General features: G+C 45.4%; 1 protein-coding gene across 2 annotated transcripts in view; it reads right to left on the bottom strand.

The window, feature by feature from the left end:
• Positions 1 to 18,943, bottom strand: part of LOC112554071 (thrombospondin type-1 domain-containing protein 4-like) — a 102,664-nt gene extending 83,721 nt beyond the window's left edge. The window contains exon 1 of one of the 2 annotated variants that reach the window (XM_025221661.1): positions 17,932 to 18,943. Coding sequence is in view for 1 of the 2 variants with exons in the window: in XM_025221660.1 (XP_025077445.1) it covers positions 17,940 to 17,968 (29 nt within the window). In the remaining variant the exon portion in view is untranslated. The remainder of the gene's footprint in view (positions 1 to 17,931) is intronic. The other variant, XM_025221660.1, reaches the window with a different exon arrangement.
• Between the last annotated feature and the right edge of the window lie 73 nt (positions 18,944 to 19,016).

Below are 19,016 nucleotides of genomic sequence, written 5' to 3'. Positions count from 1 at the left end.
CAGTAGTCCACCACCAGAAGAGAATGAATACAGAGTTCAAAAGGTCATCAGATTCCAATATATATATACACTCGTTACCAAACATTAGTTTTCCATAAAGGTGATGGGGTGGAGTGGAGGAATACATCTTACACCCGCCATTGGCATAAGACACTTGCTTCTCGAAAATAAGTTTCAGGAAATATCGACAGTAGACATTTTGTGAAAAATTTGCTCCGACATCAATTTACGAAGCCAGAAGATCTTCTTGGTTCATTTCTTGATGCGGTCATTTAAACCAGCAAAAAAGCTGGAAGCCTCTGAAACTACTCAAATTTCTAAAAATAAAGAGATCATGTTGTTGTTACACTGAGTCCATATGTGTAGAAGCTCTTACAAAGCAGGAACCCCCCAACTACCTCCCGAGAAAAAACGTGGTTGGAAAGAACGTGGCTATACTTCAAAGAATGAAGGAGTGGCAGATAATGCACAACGGATTTGTATAAGAAATCCAGTAGAATTCTGTTTGAACAGCCAACAGAGAAAGAAGAGAAAAATAAAAACCAACAAAGAGAAACTGTAAGATCTGTTTCGGATATAATCCAGACAAAATGGATCTTGGCTCTGGTGTCAGGCAGGCGCCGTCCATGGCAGAAATCTCGCCACACTTAAAACAACATTGAATGTTTTTTTTCCTTTCTGAGACAGAGTGGGTGTCGTGCCTGCCTTTCCGGACACTCTGGTAACCGCCGAGCTTGAATGTCCGCGGCCAGCAACAGCGGGTCGTAAAGCAAGATCAGAGGAAGACAAAAGAAACGTGAAAAGACCAGATGGGGACAAAACTAAACCAGACAAGGCTTTTGTTTACCAGATGGCGAGACAGCCAATCCCTGTATGTGTGTGTGTGAGCACGTGTGTGTGTGAGAGAGAGCGCGTGCATGTGTGTGTGTATGTGTGTGTGTGAGAGAGAGAGCACGCATGTGCATGTGTGTGCGCGTGCTTGTGTGTGTGCATGTGTGTGTCAGTGTGATTTGTGCCCCATTCACATCCTTCTTCAAAATCCATTGACTGTTGTATCCACGATTTGCACGATGCTCAGCGTTGCTATGGCGACCGCTGTCCTCACAGTTCTATGCAGACGGACAGGCGAGGGTGCGAATACCGTTAACCCTGTAGTTCTATTTATAGAAACATGACGCAGACCAGCCAACACTCATTAATATTCTCCATGGCCGGTTAACTATTAGCATTTGTCTCAAGAGCTAAATCCAGTAATCAAACAAACGGTTAAAGGACTTTAATTAATAGTTTATTCTGATGCTTCTTTTGAACTTTAACTACTGGTGAGCTCCTTCACAAGTACTGTTACATTTTAATCTACCAGTGAAAAAAATAGCTCTTGATTTTTTTAAAACATGACAGAACTAATTTATACAAGTAATCATCTACTTCTGCAGGAAGTTGAGAATGAAGTTGTTATAATCGTCAAGCTTTAGCCTCGCCAGTCGACGGCGCAACATATGGAAGGCGGGGCTCACCCGTCTCCTTCCGCCAGTTTACTTTCACTGATAAATCAGGTACCCATTCATTGCTGGGTGGAGAAAGGGAGGTTTGCAGTCAATGGCCCGCACTAACCTCCATGTGCGACCTTGTGCCCCACATTGCAGTGTACTAGCCACGAGGCTGGGTGCCCTGAGTGCTGCAGGAAACCCGCCCGCATTTGTTTACTTTTCCCTCCAGCTTTTTAGCTTTCATTCTTTCATTTTCAGGTTTTTTTCTTTGCTTATTTGTGAAGCAACCCAGTAATAATCTGCAGTGTATTACACCGTCTGTTGCCGTGTGCCTCATCCACATTCGCTCTTCGTCCTATCATTGCTTTCTTGCATTGGTATCAGAACACGGTTTTAACCTTTAACCTTTACGTCTGAGAAGCTATTTCACACATACATGGAAGTCTGCTTTTAACTTTTGAGTTTAGCAATCTTATCAGTACATTAAGAAATAATGAAAAAAGTAAATTACTTGTCTCGATTTATTTCTTCTTTTTTCTGTCCAGAAGAATTCCTTTCAATTGTTGTAAAGCACGCGCACTGCTTTTAACGAGACTATTTCATTTTGAAAGCATGCTTTGCGCTGTTTCCTGCCCTGTGAGGCAGGATGATCAAGATGAAGCCGAGGTAACTTTATCTTATGGTTACTTCTGTGGGACCGTGTAAATGAAAACACATGCGATCTGTCCACAGTTATGGCCACAGAGTGTTTGCTGGGTGGTAGATATTCACAGTAGTGCTAACCCCGAGGTTACGGATGTACCTGTCCTCCGTAACTACGACCCCAAACCGAGCTCCTACTGAAGCATATGATTCAATGTGATGTCGGGAAGCTACAGAAATAGTGTTTGAAGCCTCCCAGCAACTGAGGCTGAAGTTCTTCCCATACACTCCACATCCACAGATGTGATTGTCTTCATCGCCATCGCTCGCCATCACTCAGTTGCGTCGGTTCGTCCGTACTCGATGAAAACCGCGGCCAAGCAGTCCACCCCTGTAAAAACTTAAACATGCAAAGAAAAAAATACCAACGTGCTCGAATTTGAACTCAGGGCAGTCGATTATCGCTGTATTAGTGACAATATGATGTCCACACAAAGCCTCATAAATACCGTAAATATTTCACGAAAAGGTGACGATGTGGAGAGAAAAGCAATGAGGTCACAAGAAAAAAAACAGATCGGAATGTCATGTAAAGCATACCTCAGACAAAGAATACAATATAAACTGTATACTATATACTATATATACTGACTGTAGAAGTGTGCGACTTCGCAATATGCGTGTGCAATGCTTGTCTAATGCGTCTCCCCCTAAATGTGACTGTATATAGTCTCTTGAAAAGCTGGGTGAAGGGTTAGTAGGGAAAGGTTGAGATTAACACAGTTGCCTTATTTAAAAAAAGTACCTTAGAAACTTGCAAAAACAAGCAGCTTAAAAGAAGTGCCTGATGAAAAAAAGAGAAAAGCGTGCATGTGATGGACCAGGGACACTGAAGACCAAGATGAACTTAGCTTAGTAAAATAAACCAACTCTCCTTTCCAGCTGACTGACAGACTTTGATATCAGGCGCCACCTGCAAGTTAACTCGCCAAACTGGAAATTTAGTAATTAATATATAATTGTACAATGTTTGCAAACCTCCAGGTTTTGTTGTTGCCCACAGTCTAGCTGTCCAATAGGTGCACTGAGCTGCTCACCTTGCGAAGTCTGCTTTCAGACTGATTCATGTTTATCTTGTTAATGGGATGCAGCATGGATATACCTATGGGCGAAACAGATGTATAATGCCAGACAAAAAACAAGAACACGTGGTTAGGGTCTGACAGTAACATATTTTTCTGTTTCTTTCTCTTTTCTTTTGATTTCTGTAGCAGCGGCGAGTAAAGACTTGAGAGGGAACAGGACGTCCAGCCTGTATGCGTGAGAAACTTTCTCTTTTCTTTCCTAAATTCTTTCACGGGCGGGCAAAACAGTCCCTGTAGTACACTCCTTGATAGCAGAGAGGAAACATGGGTGGGGAAAGGACTGAGGAAAAAATAAATTTGGCCCCAAGTTCCCGCTCCATCTTCCAACACTTACCTGGCGTAAGAAGGTGGCAGGTAAATAGTTCCGCCGCTAAAGTGGGTCAGCATTATGGGTGGGCGGACAATGAGATATTGTAAAATAGTCAACTTCAACAGGAAGCGTCTGTCCCCACCTGGATACCTCGCTCCACATAACTCTCGAGTCAGCTAACTGGGGTGGACTTGTTCACTAACATATCGTGGAGCCAAAAGTAGTTCTAAGCCCTCGTCTATCGCTGATGTCCGGGTACATGCGATCCTCTTTACGGGATGCATCAACTGATGCTAGCTGTAGAGTGTGACTGTGATGCCAGTCTGTGCACGGTTCGTGAAACACTTGCAGCAAACTGACGGGCCGCATATAGGGCTGTACACCCGGGGTAGTTACCTCCATACCCAGCAACTTAGTTGGTCGCGATTTGTGGAGGAGAGGGGAGGGAGTGTGGGGTGAGGTGCCCTGAGAGAAGTAAATCTGCTGCGAAGTCAGCAAACAGAGCGAAGTGGATGTTGGGTACAGCGTGCAGTGGACTGACATTCCGGGTGCGCCTACAGCAAGCCTGCTGAATGTCACGAGGATGGCGGGACACGAGAAACACGTGTACTTTACAGCCACCTGCTCCCGCCCCTGGTTCTTTAATCATGCTGCTACATTCCAAACAGAATCTTTCGGAAAGAGATAAAACCTCCCTTTTCTCCTTTTCTTTTTCCTCGCTAGTTGCCGAAAACCACTTCATCACCTTACGTCTCAGCAGCATCCACCTTCCCCACACCAGCCCCCCCACCCTCGGACCAGAAATAGTACGTGTTCTTACTTTAACGTGGTAAACCCCACAGTCATTTCAATATTATCCAAGAGAAGTGTACCACCGTAAGTGAATACAAGTGAATGGCGTGGTGATTATTGCAAAGCTTGACAGGCCGAGTGCTCAATGAAAGCAGGTGACTGAACCTGGGAGGAAGCACAGGTTTGTTTACACACTCACCGGCTCACCAGAAACTCTCACCTGGGAGCATCACAGGTTGTGTTTTACTCCTCAGACACAAGAAGCAGCAAAAGACAAGGACGGCCATTAGCGAAGACCTAGTAATACAGGATATAAAGGACACTTGTTTTGTAACACGACACTGTAATGACATGAATGACTAATCACAGGAATGTGGCGACGTTTCAGGTGAGAAGAGTTGCTGCTAAGGTAAATATTTATAGCGACAAATGATAGGTGTGTCACAAGTGCCAGGAACAACTCTTTTTAGCAACCAAATGAACGAGGATCACTGTCACGTGTCATGATTTCGTCTACATCTGCATCTCTCTCAGCGCGCGGGGACGCTCCTGTATTGGAGAGGTAGCTGACAGCAGACGACAGTTAACGTGTGTTTTCAGGCTATTTTTGTCCGGTTCGCCGGGAAAGGTCAAGGCCTTCGCTCGTTGTCTGTAGCACACCTGACGTCACAGTCTTGCTACGTCACGTGAGGTCTGCTCGAGGGCTGGTGGAAGCTGGTGAGAGATTTGTTACCAAGGCGCTGAGTAGAGCCGGAGAGTTTTTTTTTTTTTTTGAGAAGACGCTGGAGTCTGTGCTGTGACATCCAGAGTCTAACGGGATGTGCTTCCGTATTCTTCTCGGGTGACCGTCGGTCATTAGCATAAGCCGTGTGGGTGAGTGCAGATTTTCCCCATTGTTATGTTTTTTTTGGAATGAGCGTTGCGGATACGCGAGTATGTGTTACTCCTATGAGTTTATTTTTGTATGTGTGTAAGGGCTACGTCGACTTTCGTGTCTTGGTTTAAGGGGTCTTGGAGGGGATGTTTTGTTATTTTCTCGGGTAGCCTTTTAGTGACCGTGGTTCTTTATTTATTCAGGCTTTTTGTGTATGTCCGGGGTGCACGCCCTTGGTGTGTATTTACTGTGTACTTCCTGTGTATACGTGCTACGTGTACGTGTCTTATGTCCTGGCTCCACGCACTTTGTTCGACGAGCATTCGTCTGAGATATAATCAACCATTCTGCACTTCTTCATTTGTGACGTCTACGTCTACGGGTTCTACACCTGCATTCAGAAAGGGAACTGTACTGTGAACAGCTCCTGAGACTGTGTACTAAGCGCCTCAAGCCCCTGTTCTGTGTTAAGAATTAAAGACTCAGGGGGAAACTACGTTTAACTGACTGTACTGGGCTGCGGTGCGCGGTTTTTTTTTTATTATTATTATTTACTGCTGTGTTATAATTTGTGCGCGTTTGCGCTTTGTTTTTATTTTCTTTGCGGTGGTGCAGTACCTGGTTGTTGGTTTGTTTTGTTCGTTTTGGTTTTTTTTTTTTTTTGTGAGTACTCGCATCGGTATTTTCTTTTCCTTGGTTGTATTAGGTATTTGGGTGTTTGGGTATATAAATATTTTTTTTTTTCTCTCGATTAAACTTCGTATTTGTGTCGTTCTTTCCGTCTTTGTCTTGGTCTTCGCTTGGGCACGGGATCGAGAAGTAAGTCGCATCCTGCCTCCGGCTGAGTGACTGAGTGTGTGTGGCCTGCTGTGTGAGTGGCCTTGAGCGTGCTCCGTGGACGCTGGGGGGTGGTACGCGACAATCACAATGCGAAACACACACAGTTTTGCTTAAATGACAAGAAATAATTGGGTCACCAGCGCCACCTGTAAGACTGGATGTATCCAGGCCTGTTTATCTATACGGGGGATCGCTGTATACACCGACTGTGCTCCTTCTTTGACTTTGTGCATTCACACAATAGGTCCTGTATGTGCGGCTATAGTCGTTAATGGCTTTGAACCGTTTTGGCACAATACAGTCAGAGATACGACAAACATCGTCAGTCTACAGTGACAGGCTGTACAAAATCTCTCTTACACACAAACACGCACGCACATACATAAACAGGCACGAGTATGCGCCACACACACGCACGATAGTGTTAGTGTTTGAAACACTCGCATTGTCACCACGCAGTGACAGGCTCTCGGTTCAGATCCCGTCTCGGGACACTGTGTACGTCACCTGTTGGCTAGACTGGCCGCGCGCGCACACATACACACCGACTACCACTCGCATATGTTTGCGTTCACAACCTGTACAGTCTGGAAACCCACTGGATTCCCACCAAAGCCACCCAAGTATTTTCTTTCTGCAAATCTCAAGTGACGGCCTCATTGAGTTGATACTCATCTTCACCAATCTTTAATCTTGTTTGTGGCGGGAGGCGCTTGTCGAGATTGCAGCCCACGGCAAACCCACATTAACATACCACCTCTGACCTTTACGAATTATTTTTATTTTGAAAAGTGGGCTACTGAGTGTGCACGCGCAGTGAAATCACAAAAAGCGGAATGTTTAATGAAAGAAAGAAAGAGTGTATCTGAAACTGTTTTAAAGCTCGTCCACCGCTCAGTGTGTGGTTTGTGAAAGACAGAACTGTGTACATAACTTAGGCAGACAAGACATGATCCCTTGAATTAATGACTTGTCTGGGTGGCTGCTTGTTAGATGTGTTTTTCTACAAACACCTTTAAAGTACAGGCCGCGGTGTCACACACAACCCCGCCCTCGTTCTTCAGCTCGCGCGCACGCACACGCACACACTAGCACGCGCCTGCTGTAGATCTTGGAAACGCTTTCAATATACCAGATGGTTAAAATAGTTCAAACTAAGCCACGTGTTCTCACTTATTTGCTAAAGTTTCAACGCATGTATCTCTTTATTGGCTACAATACTCAATGCATACCTTCATTTATTAAACTTTCTAACAAGTGTACTTTGATTAGCTGCAGCTGAAGTCAGGGGGCGTGTCCAGCTAACGGCTACACTGTCACGTGGTTGTTGTCTAAACTTGTCTGTAAACACGTGGTTGTGCGGCCTAAGTGGGAATGTCGTCTGACCGATGTCGGTCACCAGGGTCTGTCCTCCCCCACACTGACTGTCGCCCCCTTGTCGCCGCTCCATCCTCCATGATGTTGTCCTCCACGGCAAGGGGCGTAACCCACTGCGACACTTCACTCCCCTGACTACGGAACTAAGAGCGCTGTGAGAGTATGAACGATAAGTAGGTGTTGTAAGCATCCTGAAGTAGTTCTGCGCATGTTTCTTCTGATCCTTGAGTATCGACACATGTCTTAGAATACTTGAGTGAGTCTGTTAGTTTGTTGCTAACCCTCCAGGTGCTGTCAAATCATCAGTAACTCTTTCCTTTCTAAAAACCCGACAAACTCTTAAGTGCATTTAGGATTCCAGAGTAAATATGTACAGGTTTATAAATAAGCCAGGAAATGTGTTTTTTTTTTCAGAGTCGCCTAGTACATTCTAGGATCCTAGAGGAACTCTGAAATGTTTGAGGATATCCGAGTAACGTGTATCTAACATCCACGAGAAACCTGATCCACGTTTAAGGATCCTCAGATAATGACACATTCATTATAAAATCTGACTTAAGGCCAACACCCTACTACCCCTTCAAGAGGAAGTCTTTAGGAGACAGGAGAACTTCCGGTGCAGATACAGCCTGTCGTCTGCCTACAACAGGTAATCGACTGTACTTAGAGCCGCAGCCCCTCTTAACACGTCACATCAGGGTGGATAGGTCGGGTGGGCAGGGTCCCTGCTTGAAAAGACTGAATGTCGCTTAAGCTAGGGAGTTCCCTCCCATGATTTTAAGGTGGATTACTGTGGAAGCTTGTCTCAACACCATAATTGCGTCCCCTTGCGGAAACGCACAATAGCGGCGCATGCGTGGGCGGCAAAAAAAGGACTTCACCCGGCATCGCAGGTGGTTAGGGTTTAAGCGGATTTAACCAAGAGATTAATCATTTTGCCTCTTAAGTAGCTATCTAAAGTCTTCACCTGTTACCTTGAAAAAAGACGAGGTAGAGAGAGAAAAGGATTGTATGATAAAGGAACAGGAAGGATATATATATATTGTGTGTACTAGCCACCCGTACAGGAACTGGCAGGTAGGCACCAGTTCAAGAGCCATGGGATGGGTGTGCGCGTGTTCATCTCTAAGAACGCGCATCTTCAGGGTCGGTTCTATGGCGTGTAACACCTTCACATGGCAAAATAATGGTCTTCCGTTAATAACGATAAAGACATACCAACAAATATGAAAACAAACGAACACGCTGCAACAGACACACATATATTATTTTTATTCAATATTTATTGAGGAAAAACCCCAGGCACACAATATAGACAGAAACACACACAAACAGACATCCATGAATTGTTTGGGAAACATAGACGCTCGCACGCTTTTATTTTTTCTCTCTGTTAACAAAGACGAACATACAACAACAAACACGCACATCCTTGCATATCGAGACAAAACATGATATAGACAAAAAGACATACACAAATAAATAGCGAAAGGCAGTGGAGATTAGCTGCACATTGTGTATATATATACCCACATGATGGGTAAGCATACGGCCATATAGCCAACCAGTCACACCCTGTGAGCGAAGTTCGTCTTATCTGCTTATGACACAGACAAGAAGGTCAACACAACAACAGCAAGAGAGTAGCATCAGCCGCTAATTGGAAGCGAACCATGTCCTTACATCCGAATGATGTCAGAGGTCACAGAGCGACCAGAAAACTGTGAATTACAAATACATGAGAGTCTACATTGGAAGTGTAGGTCTTGTGGAACAAAAATTTGTTTTCCCCTGTAATACACATCTCTGGTTGTTTTTGAAAGAGAAAGAACAGGAATAATTTTGACTTATATGTCTTCTTATCTTTCTTTCCTCTCTTTGAGAATTGGTACCGTACTAGGCTATATAATGGCGAAGCAATGAGAAAAAATCACCATGTCCAAGATGAGATTTTAACCTTGTCCCCCCCTTGTTGAATTAATTACTGTGCATACCCTTGGACCTAAAGAGCACGTGGACTTACACACACATTCACCAGACGAACACGAGGACGGACGAACTGATGCAGGTAGCGACTAACATCAGTCAAATCAGTGAAATGAGTCCCAACAAGTCTTGGACGGCTCCGCCACAGGTCAAGTATTCGTCAGCAGAAGGTCTGCACAATGGCGGCCATAATTCACGTCCAAGTCTCGAGAGAGTCGCGACGACGCGATACTTTACAGCACGTTGACAGCCTTGACACCGTGTTTACCGGAAAGCTGTCGACTCTCGACTGGCCGTAACGTCAATGTGCTAAAGGTTATAACGGTACTTCAACAGCTCCAGTCCTGGCCTCTAGGGGTGTAGGTCAAACCTCCGCCCGGACACATTCCACAAATGTTTGTTAATTTTTTTTTTTGAATTTAGAGCTTGTATAAGCTTTTGTTCATGTCTTTGATGGTCTGAGTGCTTACCTGGTGTCTGACAAACATCGAGAATTTGTAGGTTCTGTATATTCATTAAACTTATGAACACAAATATGTATGGAGAAGGAATGAGGTCGCCCCATATACGACCGTTGACAATAGACCGGATATGTGCAGCTGCCTCATGATGGCTGTGTAGCTATAGCCTGATGGATCCTGACAGCTGCAGTTTAGCCGGACTTGAAGCTGTTGGACCTCCAGGCTAGTTTACAGACCTCTTGGGGCCTGGAGCACCATGTCTACGAGGTGGTCACCTTACTGTGGTGGTAGTTAGTCTCAAAGAATGGCAAAGAGAAACAAGTTGACCCAGGAGGCAGTAATTTATTGTGTACACCACTGTAAGTGTGTGGCGGGCACATACATAATTCACATACACACATAATCTCTCTTTTCTCTCTCTCTCTCACACGTTGCTGTAACCCAGACCTCACAGGACTACATGTTCACAACCGGAATAAATCCATTGGTCACGAGAAAACTGAGTTTGGCAATGCCGAGTGTTAAACATGTCTTTCTTCATGAGCATAATAAACAGGGTTCCCGGGCTCTGGCTTATCCACCCCACACACTGGCAGTTCCCTGGCGAGACCCTGCGTGCAAGTCAAGTCCTCCTGGCTCCCACACTGGCTTCTCGTATCTCGTGAGCCCTCCCTGGACCTGCCTCCCGCTGTCTTTTGTTTTACTGTCGCCCCACACCCTCGGCCCTCAGATTGCCGACTCCGATAACCCAGCAAGTGAGCAGGTCTATAAAGCCAGATCATGAGCACAGGAGGGTGGCACTGGAGGGTGGCACTGGAGGGTAGCACTGGGGTACGAGCACGCTTGGCTTGTGGACAACCGACATGAAGTCTTCAGCCCTCCACGCCGCTTGTTTATGTACAGTCAGCAAAACATTTGACTCAGGATATAATAATATATATAGGATATATTAATAAAAATCTAATAAAAATAAACATAATTATTTAATAAATAATAATGGTCAGACAGTCACATATGAAACAGTTCTCAGTCTGAATATCAGCAGGTGATTTGTCTTGTTTTATTTTATGAACAGGTGTTCAGTGTGGCAGGTTTACAGGTGTAAAAAGCCGGTGCCATAGCGTGTCTGTGAAGTATGTTCTTAAAGGCTCGGTGCAAAATATGAAAGAACTAAGTGTTGCCCAAAACCTTCTCTCATTAGTTCCATCGGTTCGAGAAATCCCTTCTTTGGCTTTGAGAAATTAAGTTGAGGTGGATCTAGTGAATAGGAAATACAGTGTTTGGATGTCCACGACCGAATAAACAAATTCATCAAAGTGTTCATCCGAGAGGCGATATTTCTGAAACGTAGACTGTTCTAAAGAAAGAGATTTAGAAAGATTTTTAAAAAAATCGCTTCTCTGGACTCCTGTGCTTAGTACCAGCGCAAACGAAAAGTATTCTTACAGAACAAAAACAGTTTTGCACACTGTGTTTCAATAAAACTAATTATCTAAAACATTTAAGGGCCAAAAACGTTTACAAGTAGAAATGTGTTGTGCCGCTGGCCCCAGGGTGCTAATCACAACTGTGAGGTCAAGTTGTTAGAAATATTTACAGTTTAGTTGACATCTAGCCGCCCACGACCTCCTGACCCCAACGTCTACTGATGACCTGATTCAATAGTTTGTTGTAACCGGTATAATTATTGTAATTAACAGGTGTGTCGCACACATGAGAGCTGTTTAACTCTAGGGAAACTCGACAGCCAATCAAAGCTCAAAGCTGATTTCAGAATTTCAAGTTTCAGAAAGTTAATCTGCAGTAAAACTAATGCAATTCTGGTCATTTAAACTAACGCATGTGCGTATGTGTGCGTGTTCGCTCGTCAAGGATGTCGATTGTTTGTGACTGTGAAACTTTTACTACACCTAAGCTTGCAATAAATCAGTTTCAGAAAATATGAAATAAAATAGACAATAAACGAAAATCGGGGATCTCAGGCGAAGACGGAGAAGACAGGACAGGCGGGACGTGTGTCCCAGCTCCGGTAAAAAGTGTTTTACAAACATAATCCTCTGATTCCCCATCCCACCTTTTATTGTGTCCGAGGGTTAGCTTCACCACAGTGAGACAAGAGGGCTTTGAGTGCCGAGACAAAGTGACTGAAGGCACGATCACAACTTCAATAAAGACCACGAAATAAAAAAAAAAAGAATAAATAAAAGAAAGAAGGAAGGAAGGAAAAAAATATACAAAAAGTTTGGATGGTGAAAGAAAGGAATGAAATATCTCCCATTTGTTTTCCGCCCTAAGCAGAAACCTTAGCGTGATGTAGATGGAGAGACTATGTGAGTGAGGACAGAAAGCTCCTTGTTCAGAAGTAGGGAAAAAATATCCGTAAAACATGAAAACAGCGAGACTCCCCCTCCCCACTGGCAACCAGTAGCTGTAGAGGCCATGCAGGGAGGCTGCAGGTTAGCCAGTGAGATGCCAGATACTAGAAACACTTTACACACTGACATACACACAAACACACAGACACACACACAGACACACACACACAGACGCCTCACTCACAACCAAGCAACGATAGCCAGTTGCCGGTGTTGCGACGTCAGCGACCCAGACTGTCTGGGGCCAAGGGTCAGGCGACAGAAACACAACTGACAGTAATGACACACACACACACGACAAAGTGTTTGTATTTGTGTTTTTAAAACACACTTACAGACACACGCACGCAATCCCTCTGTCTCTGTCTCACACACACAGGAGGAGAGGAGGGTAGGTAGGGTGGAGGTTAAGGTTTCAAATATGTCAGACGGGTAGGTGTTACATATCGGGTACAAGAATGTGAGTGACAGGTGTCTGGCGACTGCATATCACATCGCACCTCCGCCATCGACGTCCTCCTCACTTTGCACTCGATAGTGTTGTGTGGCTTACTGGTGACACTAAACACCTCGCCCACTGACATTCCACTGTCACTGGCATTCCAGTCACTGACATTCCACTATCTCATATTTACATTCCACTGTCACTGACATTCCACTGTCACTGACATTCCACTATCTCATACTTACATTCCACTGTCACTCACTGGCATTCCACTATCTCACACTGCCATTCCACTGTCACTAGCTGTCTATTGTCTCTCATTGGCCATCCACTATCTGTCACTGGCATTCCTCTGTCATTCACTGGTATTACGCTGTCACTGGCATTCCTTTATCGCACACTGACATTCCACTACCATATAATGGCGGTTGGAGGGACTGGTGCCTATAGGCGTCTGACTGACCACCTTCTAAGAGGACTGGTATCAGCCTTATATCCATAGCCTAACATATGTAAGTATTTCCTAATGTAGGTATCCATAGTCCAACAAACATTCATGTATGTCTCGTTCAGTGTCATGACATCTGAAGTTGAAGCCATCCATTTTTCAGGCAACAAAGCGGCTCTTGGCCAAGTCTTGTGGTGCACAGTCACTGCTTCCCCTCCGTACATCATCCTGTCATTATACTGACGGACAAGTCAAAATCTCTTCAGTTTACAGCAAAGTCGGAAGAGCTATCAGAAGCAGTGAACAGTCAACTGTACAAAGAAAGCCGTGTCCTAGTTCACCTGTATCGGTGCACACCATGGTGTAGTTGACAGAACAATTTGCAGCACAACAACGTGACAGTGGCGCCAGATGTAACGATGGTAACACCGTCACAAGTCCAAAGTGCGAGAAGCCGGCCTGAAGTCTCACCATTATTCCACAGCCACAACCTCACAGGCTGGAGGGTGAGCGCTGCTCACCACTGACTGGAGGGATGAAGTCATCACATGTCTAACCCTGCTTTTCAGATGTATTGGACCATCCGACATGACACTGAACCATCAATACTCCCCAACCTCTCTGGCTGCATCCCAGTCTCTCTCCCCCTCCTCCAACCCTTGGCGAGCTCGGCGCAATCGGCCCCTGGGTTACGTGGTTAGTACACATAATCCCATAGGCTGGGGAAAGGTCAGGAGGTCACTAGAAGCGAAAGAAGCAAACAATGGAACGAACAAAGGTGTGCCGCCAGGTCCTTGTCTTCCTGTCACTTGCCCCTCTGTCGCCTGTCACAGTAACTGACTGCATCATGGGCACCTGGTGCACGCGGCATCTTCAAACGAAAGCAGCACGCGGCTTGACGTCACACCTGCTAAATAAATGCTAGGAAGTTGCATTTCAATACATTCCTCCATTCCAATATGCAGAACTCAATCCGGACACTGCAACTCATTTTCAATTTTCTCTTGATTTAGCGACACAGTCCCTTCACTGATTTATTACTTACCACACACCTAGTCCAGCATCATGTATACATATATCTACACGACTACAGTTTGTTGTTGTTTGTTTTAGGTTGTTGCAGGAGTGAGATGGTATGAACCTCACTTTTCTAAGGACCAGCTTTAATTCACCAAAGCCTCATTGGTAACCATAGGTAACCATTTCTGACTTCTGAGGAAAGTTTGCTCCGCCACACGGGTATCGAGACAGCGCCCTCTAGGTTGGAGGCTCTAACCCTGGGTTATCTGCTTGCCCCCATTACCAGCAACAATGGCGGAATGTTGGAGACTTCTAGAAGGTCAAAAATGTCAATGGTCCATGTCAACGGTTATCCTCTAGGTATCATCATCCGATGTCAAAGCAGTTTGTGAGGAAAATGAAACTGCCACGCTGCTAATACCATGAACAAACATGCCTCGTCAATTATATTTGCAGCACTCTTCATGCTCTTGTTGTTTCCCTCTCACCCTGAAATTGTTTTTGGAGTGTAGTCTCGGTAAAACCTAGGACCACTAACTCGGGGGCAGGGCAAGAGTTGGGGTCAACTGAATGGAGCTCACGAATTGTCGAAAACATTGTTTAGCACAATAGTAAACAAGTAGCTCCCAGGATGCACAAAAGAGACCCAATATCATGGAGTAAATAACCGCCACTACAGAAACAGATAATTAAAAAAAGAAATAAAAATCAAGATACAGAGAGTTGAAAGTTCAAGCCTGTGATGTTTGCTATAAAACTCACGAGACCTGGCAGGACGTGGGACCAGACTCTTTGAAATCCGCTTTAACAGTTTTTTTTGTTTTATCTGAAGGTCCCACCCACCCCAGCTCTCACCCACCCGACACAAGCACGCGGGGCCGCGCGAGAAAGCTGTCGCCAGGACGTGTAACTGTAATGCCACCCGACAGACTGTAAGTGCCGCCAGCCAATCTTTTATGTCGGGTGGCGAGAGACCGGCTTTGATCTGCCGTCACTTCTTACTTTGAACACCGACAGGCTCGAGTCGGGGCACCGCACATAATCCCTGGAGTTTTTTTATTTTACAATAATCCTAAGTCTTTTATACCTTCTCTCCCTCTCTCTCCCTCTGCCATTCCTTGGAAGGTGTAGGGCAAGACAGCAAACAGTCTTTGTAAAGGGTTTAACCCTTACCTCGGGAACTGTTGTGCCAGCAAATATACATCGCTGTTTATTCAGGGTGTGTGTACAACCTCGGTTATGCGACGTTTACAATTGTTTTATTTTTGTCTATTTGTTTCCCACCTCAACCTGGCAACAAATTATGTTTTATCTTTCTGTTTTCGTTTTTTTTCTAGTGTTTATTTCTCTCGAAATGTTTTTTTCCCCTTTTATTAATCACCTCGTTCATGATTTGTTTGCCTGTGTATGTGTTTGTGTGGGAGGGAGAGAGGAAGGTAGGAGAGTGAGATGCCGGGTGGGAAGGGTGGATATAATTACTGCAAACTGATGAGTTGATGACAAAATAAACAACAGCCTGTAATGTTGCTCCAGTGGAATGATGTTGGACAACTCAGCAATCATCGCTTGTTTGTTTGCTGAGCTCTTGATACCCGAGGTGGTGGATGTTGGGGTGCTTGTGTTACAGATGTATTTATCGCTCAGTAAAACCGTTATGGCCGGCATGATGTCGGTAATTTGCCCGCCAACACGTTGTAACAAAAGCAAGCCGTGAAGTCTTCAGCCTGTAAGTCGCTTCTTGGAGTGTCCTCTGTCAATGGACGACGACTTCCAGAATAAATCATTGAAGTTGTAACTCAGCCAAGTAAATAAAGAAAGTCGTAAATCATGGCGAGTCTCGAACTATCCACACTCCGATTGTACGCCTAGCACCTTAGCTAGGACATAGAGGGGTATGTATATACAACAAACAAGTACAGGGGCGAACATTTAATTGAATGAATCCACGAATTCATAAACACATAAACACTGACAGAGGCAGAGAGAAGAGTTGAACTGTGGAGGGGTAGAGACAGACAAACAACAAACAATGAACGAATTAAATGCTTCGAACATCGGCCATGTCACAAGACACAGGTGTGTGATGTGATCCACTCTCCACCAATACACAAGTTCCGGTCCCAACATCCATGTAGTCGATCCCAACTTGTTTTAAATAAACTATAATGTAGACATAATGTATCCACATACAGTCGTGTCCTTTTGTACAGAAGATTATTGTGTTGTACTCTTGCCGCCAACATATACAACATCTCGTCCTCCTGTTGCTGCTGAGTAGCAAAGTTAATTCGAGCATAGATACAACTATAAATATTTCAAAATATTTATTTTCCTAAAGATCAGCGGACATGGAACTAATAGCCATGCAGTTTCTGTTTCATTTATATGAGTGCAAAATAGACATAGAAAAAAAACCCAGCATGCTGTCTGTGTCTAAGGCGAGAGAGACAGAGCTAGGGAAGTAAAGAAGAAAATGAACAAGCGCGGATAAAACAGGAGAAACAAATAATAACATAAACATTACCGATCACAAAGGCAACGACAGTTTGGCACGACAGATATAAAAAGTCCTCTTCCAGCCAAATGGATGGGTTGGGGCGGGGTGGCAGCGGGTGGAGCAGCTTACCTTTTCATTAGAGAGTGCGAGCCTATTACCTGCCGACGTCTCTCTCACCTGTACAGGTGTGGCGCTGACATCACGCGCCAGGCAGCCAGCTTCACGCTCCAGCGACGGGCGGGTGGAGTGGGTGGGGATAATATGCTCTCTTAGAGCATGTGGTGTATAAATATGATGTATGTATAATTAGGTTTGTGAAACGTCTAATTATGGGACATTCTGAAGTGAGTCTCGGAGTTTCCTTTCTAAGATTCGTTCACTTAAAGTGTGGGGGGGGGGGAATTGGTGTTTTACGCCGTGTCAGCAACTAAGGCTATATTACGGCAAGCAGCCAGCCCTGTAAACAGATGCCACGTGCAGAGAAAGAAGAGCGTGCCCGAGACGAGAAATGAACTCAGGGCAGCCAACCTTCAATGTATTGGTGACAGGCGCTAACAGCGCTAACCGTTGCGCCACCGGACCGCTCTTGACTTAAAGTGTAGTGGTGGGACTAGTGATGGTTTACAAGTGTAGTGGGGTGTCATATTTTTTTTAAATGACTAGGTAAATGTTAGAATAATACATTATTTCCCAACGCTAGCTGAAAACCCCACTTGAGTTGTGGAGGAACTGCGAGCATGTGATGATGGAGAGAGTGCGAGCGGGGGACAGATAAAGAATAATTAAGGATTAAAAAGGGAGAGAACCTGTACTTTCCTCCTCCGATGCATCAAGATGAAGGTAGAGACAGGGTGGAGCAGACGAGAGAGAGATGTGTATGTGTGTTTGGGGGAGTTAGGGGAGGGGTGGACAGACACCAGTCTCAGAGCGCATGTCCGAGAGGGCAGGAGCAGACGACACTCATTAGCGATGCAGGTCGGGTGGTCGATGTTTTACGCTGAATCAGCAGCTGATGATGGCGGTGTGGCTGCAGCCATGAACCTTCACTGCTGCCGTGTCGTCCCGAGACAAACTGATCACAAGGCTAACCAGCCCACTGCCACCCTTATTATCTCTCTCACAACCACCATTCACCGCCCTACAACCTCCCCACCAACCCACCCTAACCACCACCGCATACTTTTCTTCCTCGGCTCATCCAGGTAGATAAATTAGAAAAGGAAGAATACCTTCTTACCTGTCCATGGTGGCAGAATGGGTAAACATCACGACAGGATTCCTGGCGAGTTCAGAAAGTCGATTTTTTGTTACAAATCCTCCGTCGTCTTCTTCTCCCACCTTTCCTTAAACTGACAAGAAGTTGATCCCTAAGGGTTGCCGTGTCTCGACGAAATAACCAACGGACACACCACTCAACTGATCAACAGACATATCCGCCAATGCCGGGTGAAAACAGATTTACGCCATTTAATCCCTCGGTGCGGACATCGTGGAGGGTTGAGAATCACACCTGCGGAATAGTTTGGTGGCGAACGACTGGCAAATTCTCCTCCGCCTCCTGAAGTTCGTGTCCCCCCAGGCTGGAGGAGAAGGCAGGGGTAGGGGGATGTAGAGATGGGAGAGGAGATGCTGGAGGAGGTCTCGTGGTTTAAACGAGGCGGTGAGCAGGTCTCTGGTCCATAAAGAGCCGACGAAACGACCGCAGACACGGTGCTGCCATGGAGTGTGCAGCGGGCAAACCACCCGTCTGGCCAAACATTTACCCGCTCCTCATTAACGGGTAGCGACGGATAAAGGTGTGTAGAACAGAAAATCCTCTTGATCGGATATGAGAAACGCCAACATGAAAACAACTGTAGTCACACACCCCAACCACTCGCCGTGTGTGCCTTCACGTGGGTGGATTTGCTGTCTGATGCTCACTCGACACAGCCGGGATCAAATCTCGTCCTGTCAACCAAGTTTATAATTGCAGCGACATATCTGCACCCCTTAACACTATTTTTTTCCTTTCTTTTTCTCTCTCTGTCTGGTTTTGCTTGCTGCCCCCTAACTTCAATATGAAACTGAATCCCTGTTATTTTGAATGAAAGGGGGGTAGGTAAATCTTGGAAGGCGGAAAAGTTGAACGTGTGCCACCACAAACAGCGACGACGACACAGGGCGCGAGAGCAGGTGACGAATTTCATTTGGGATGTGTGCGCGCGCAGCTCCTCCCAGACCTTGAGTTACGGTTTCGATTTGGGCCGTTAGAGTGGTGCGCCCTCGCTCTCTCCCCCCCCCCCCAACCTGGGGGCTGTCGGCCCCCTTTTGA

Source organism: Pomacea canaliculata, linkage group LG13 (assembly GCF_003073045.1).
Source record: "Pomacea canaliculata isolate SZHN2017 linkage group LG13, ASM307304v1, whole genome shotgun sequence".
Taxonomy (NCBI): Eukaryota; Metazoa; Mollusca; class Gastropoda; order Architaenioglossa; family Ampullariidae; genus Pomacea; species Pomacea canaliculata.
This window is presented reverse-complemented; position numbering and strand designations above follow the sequence as displayed.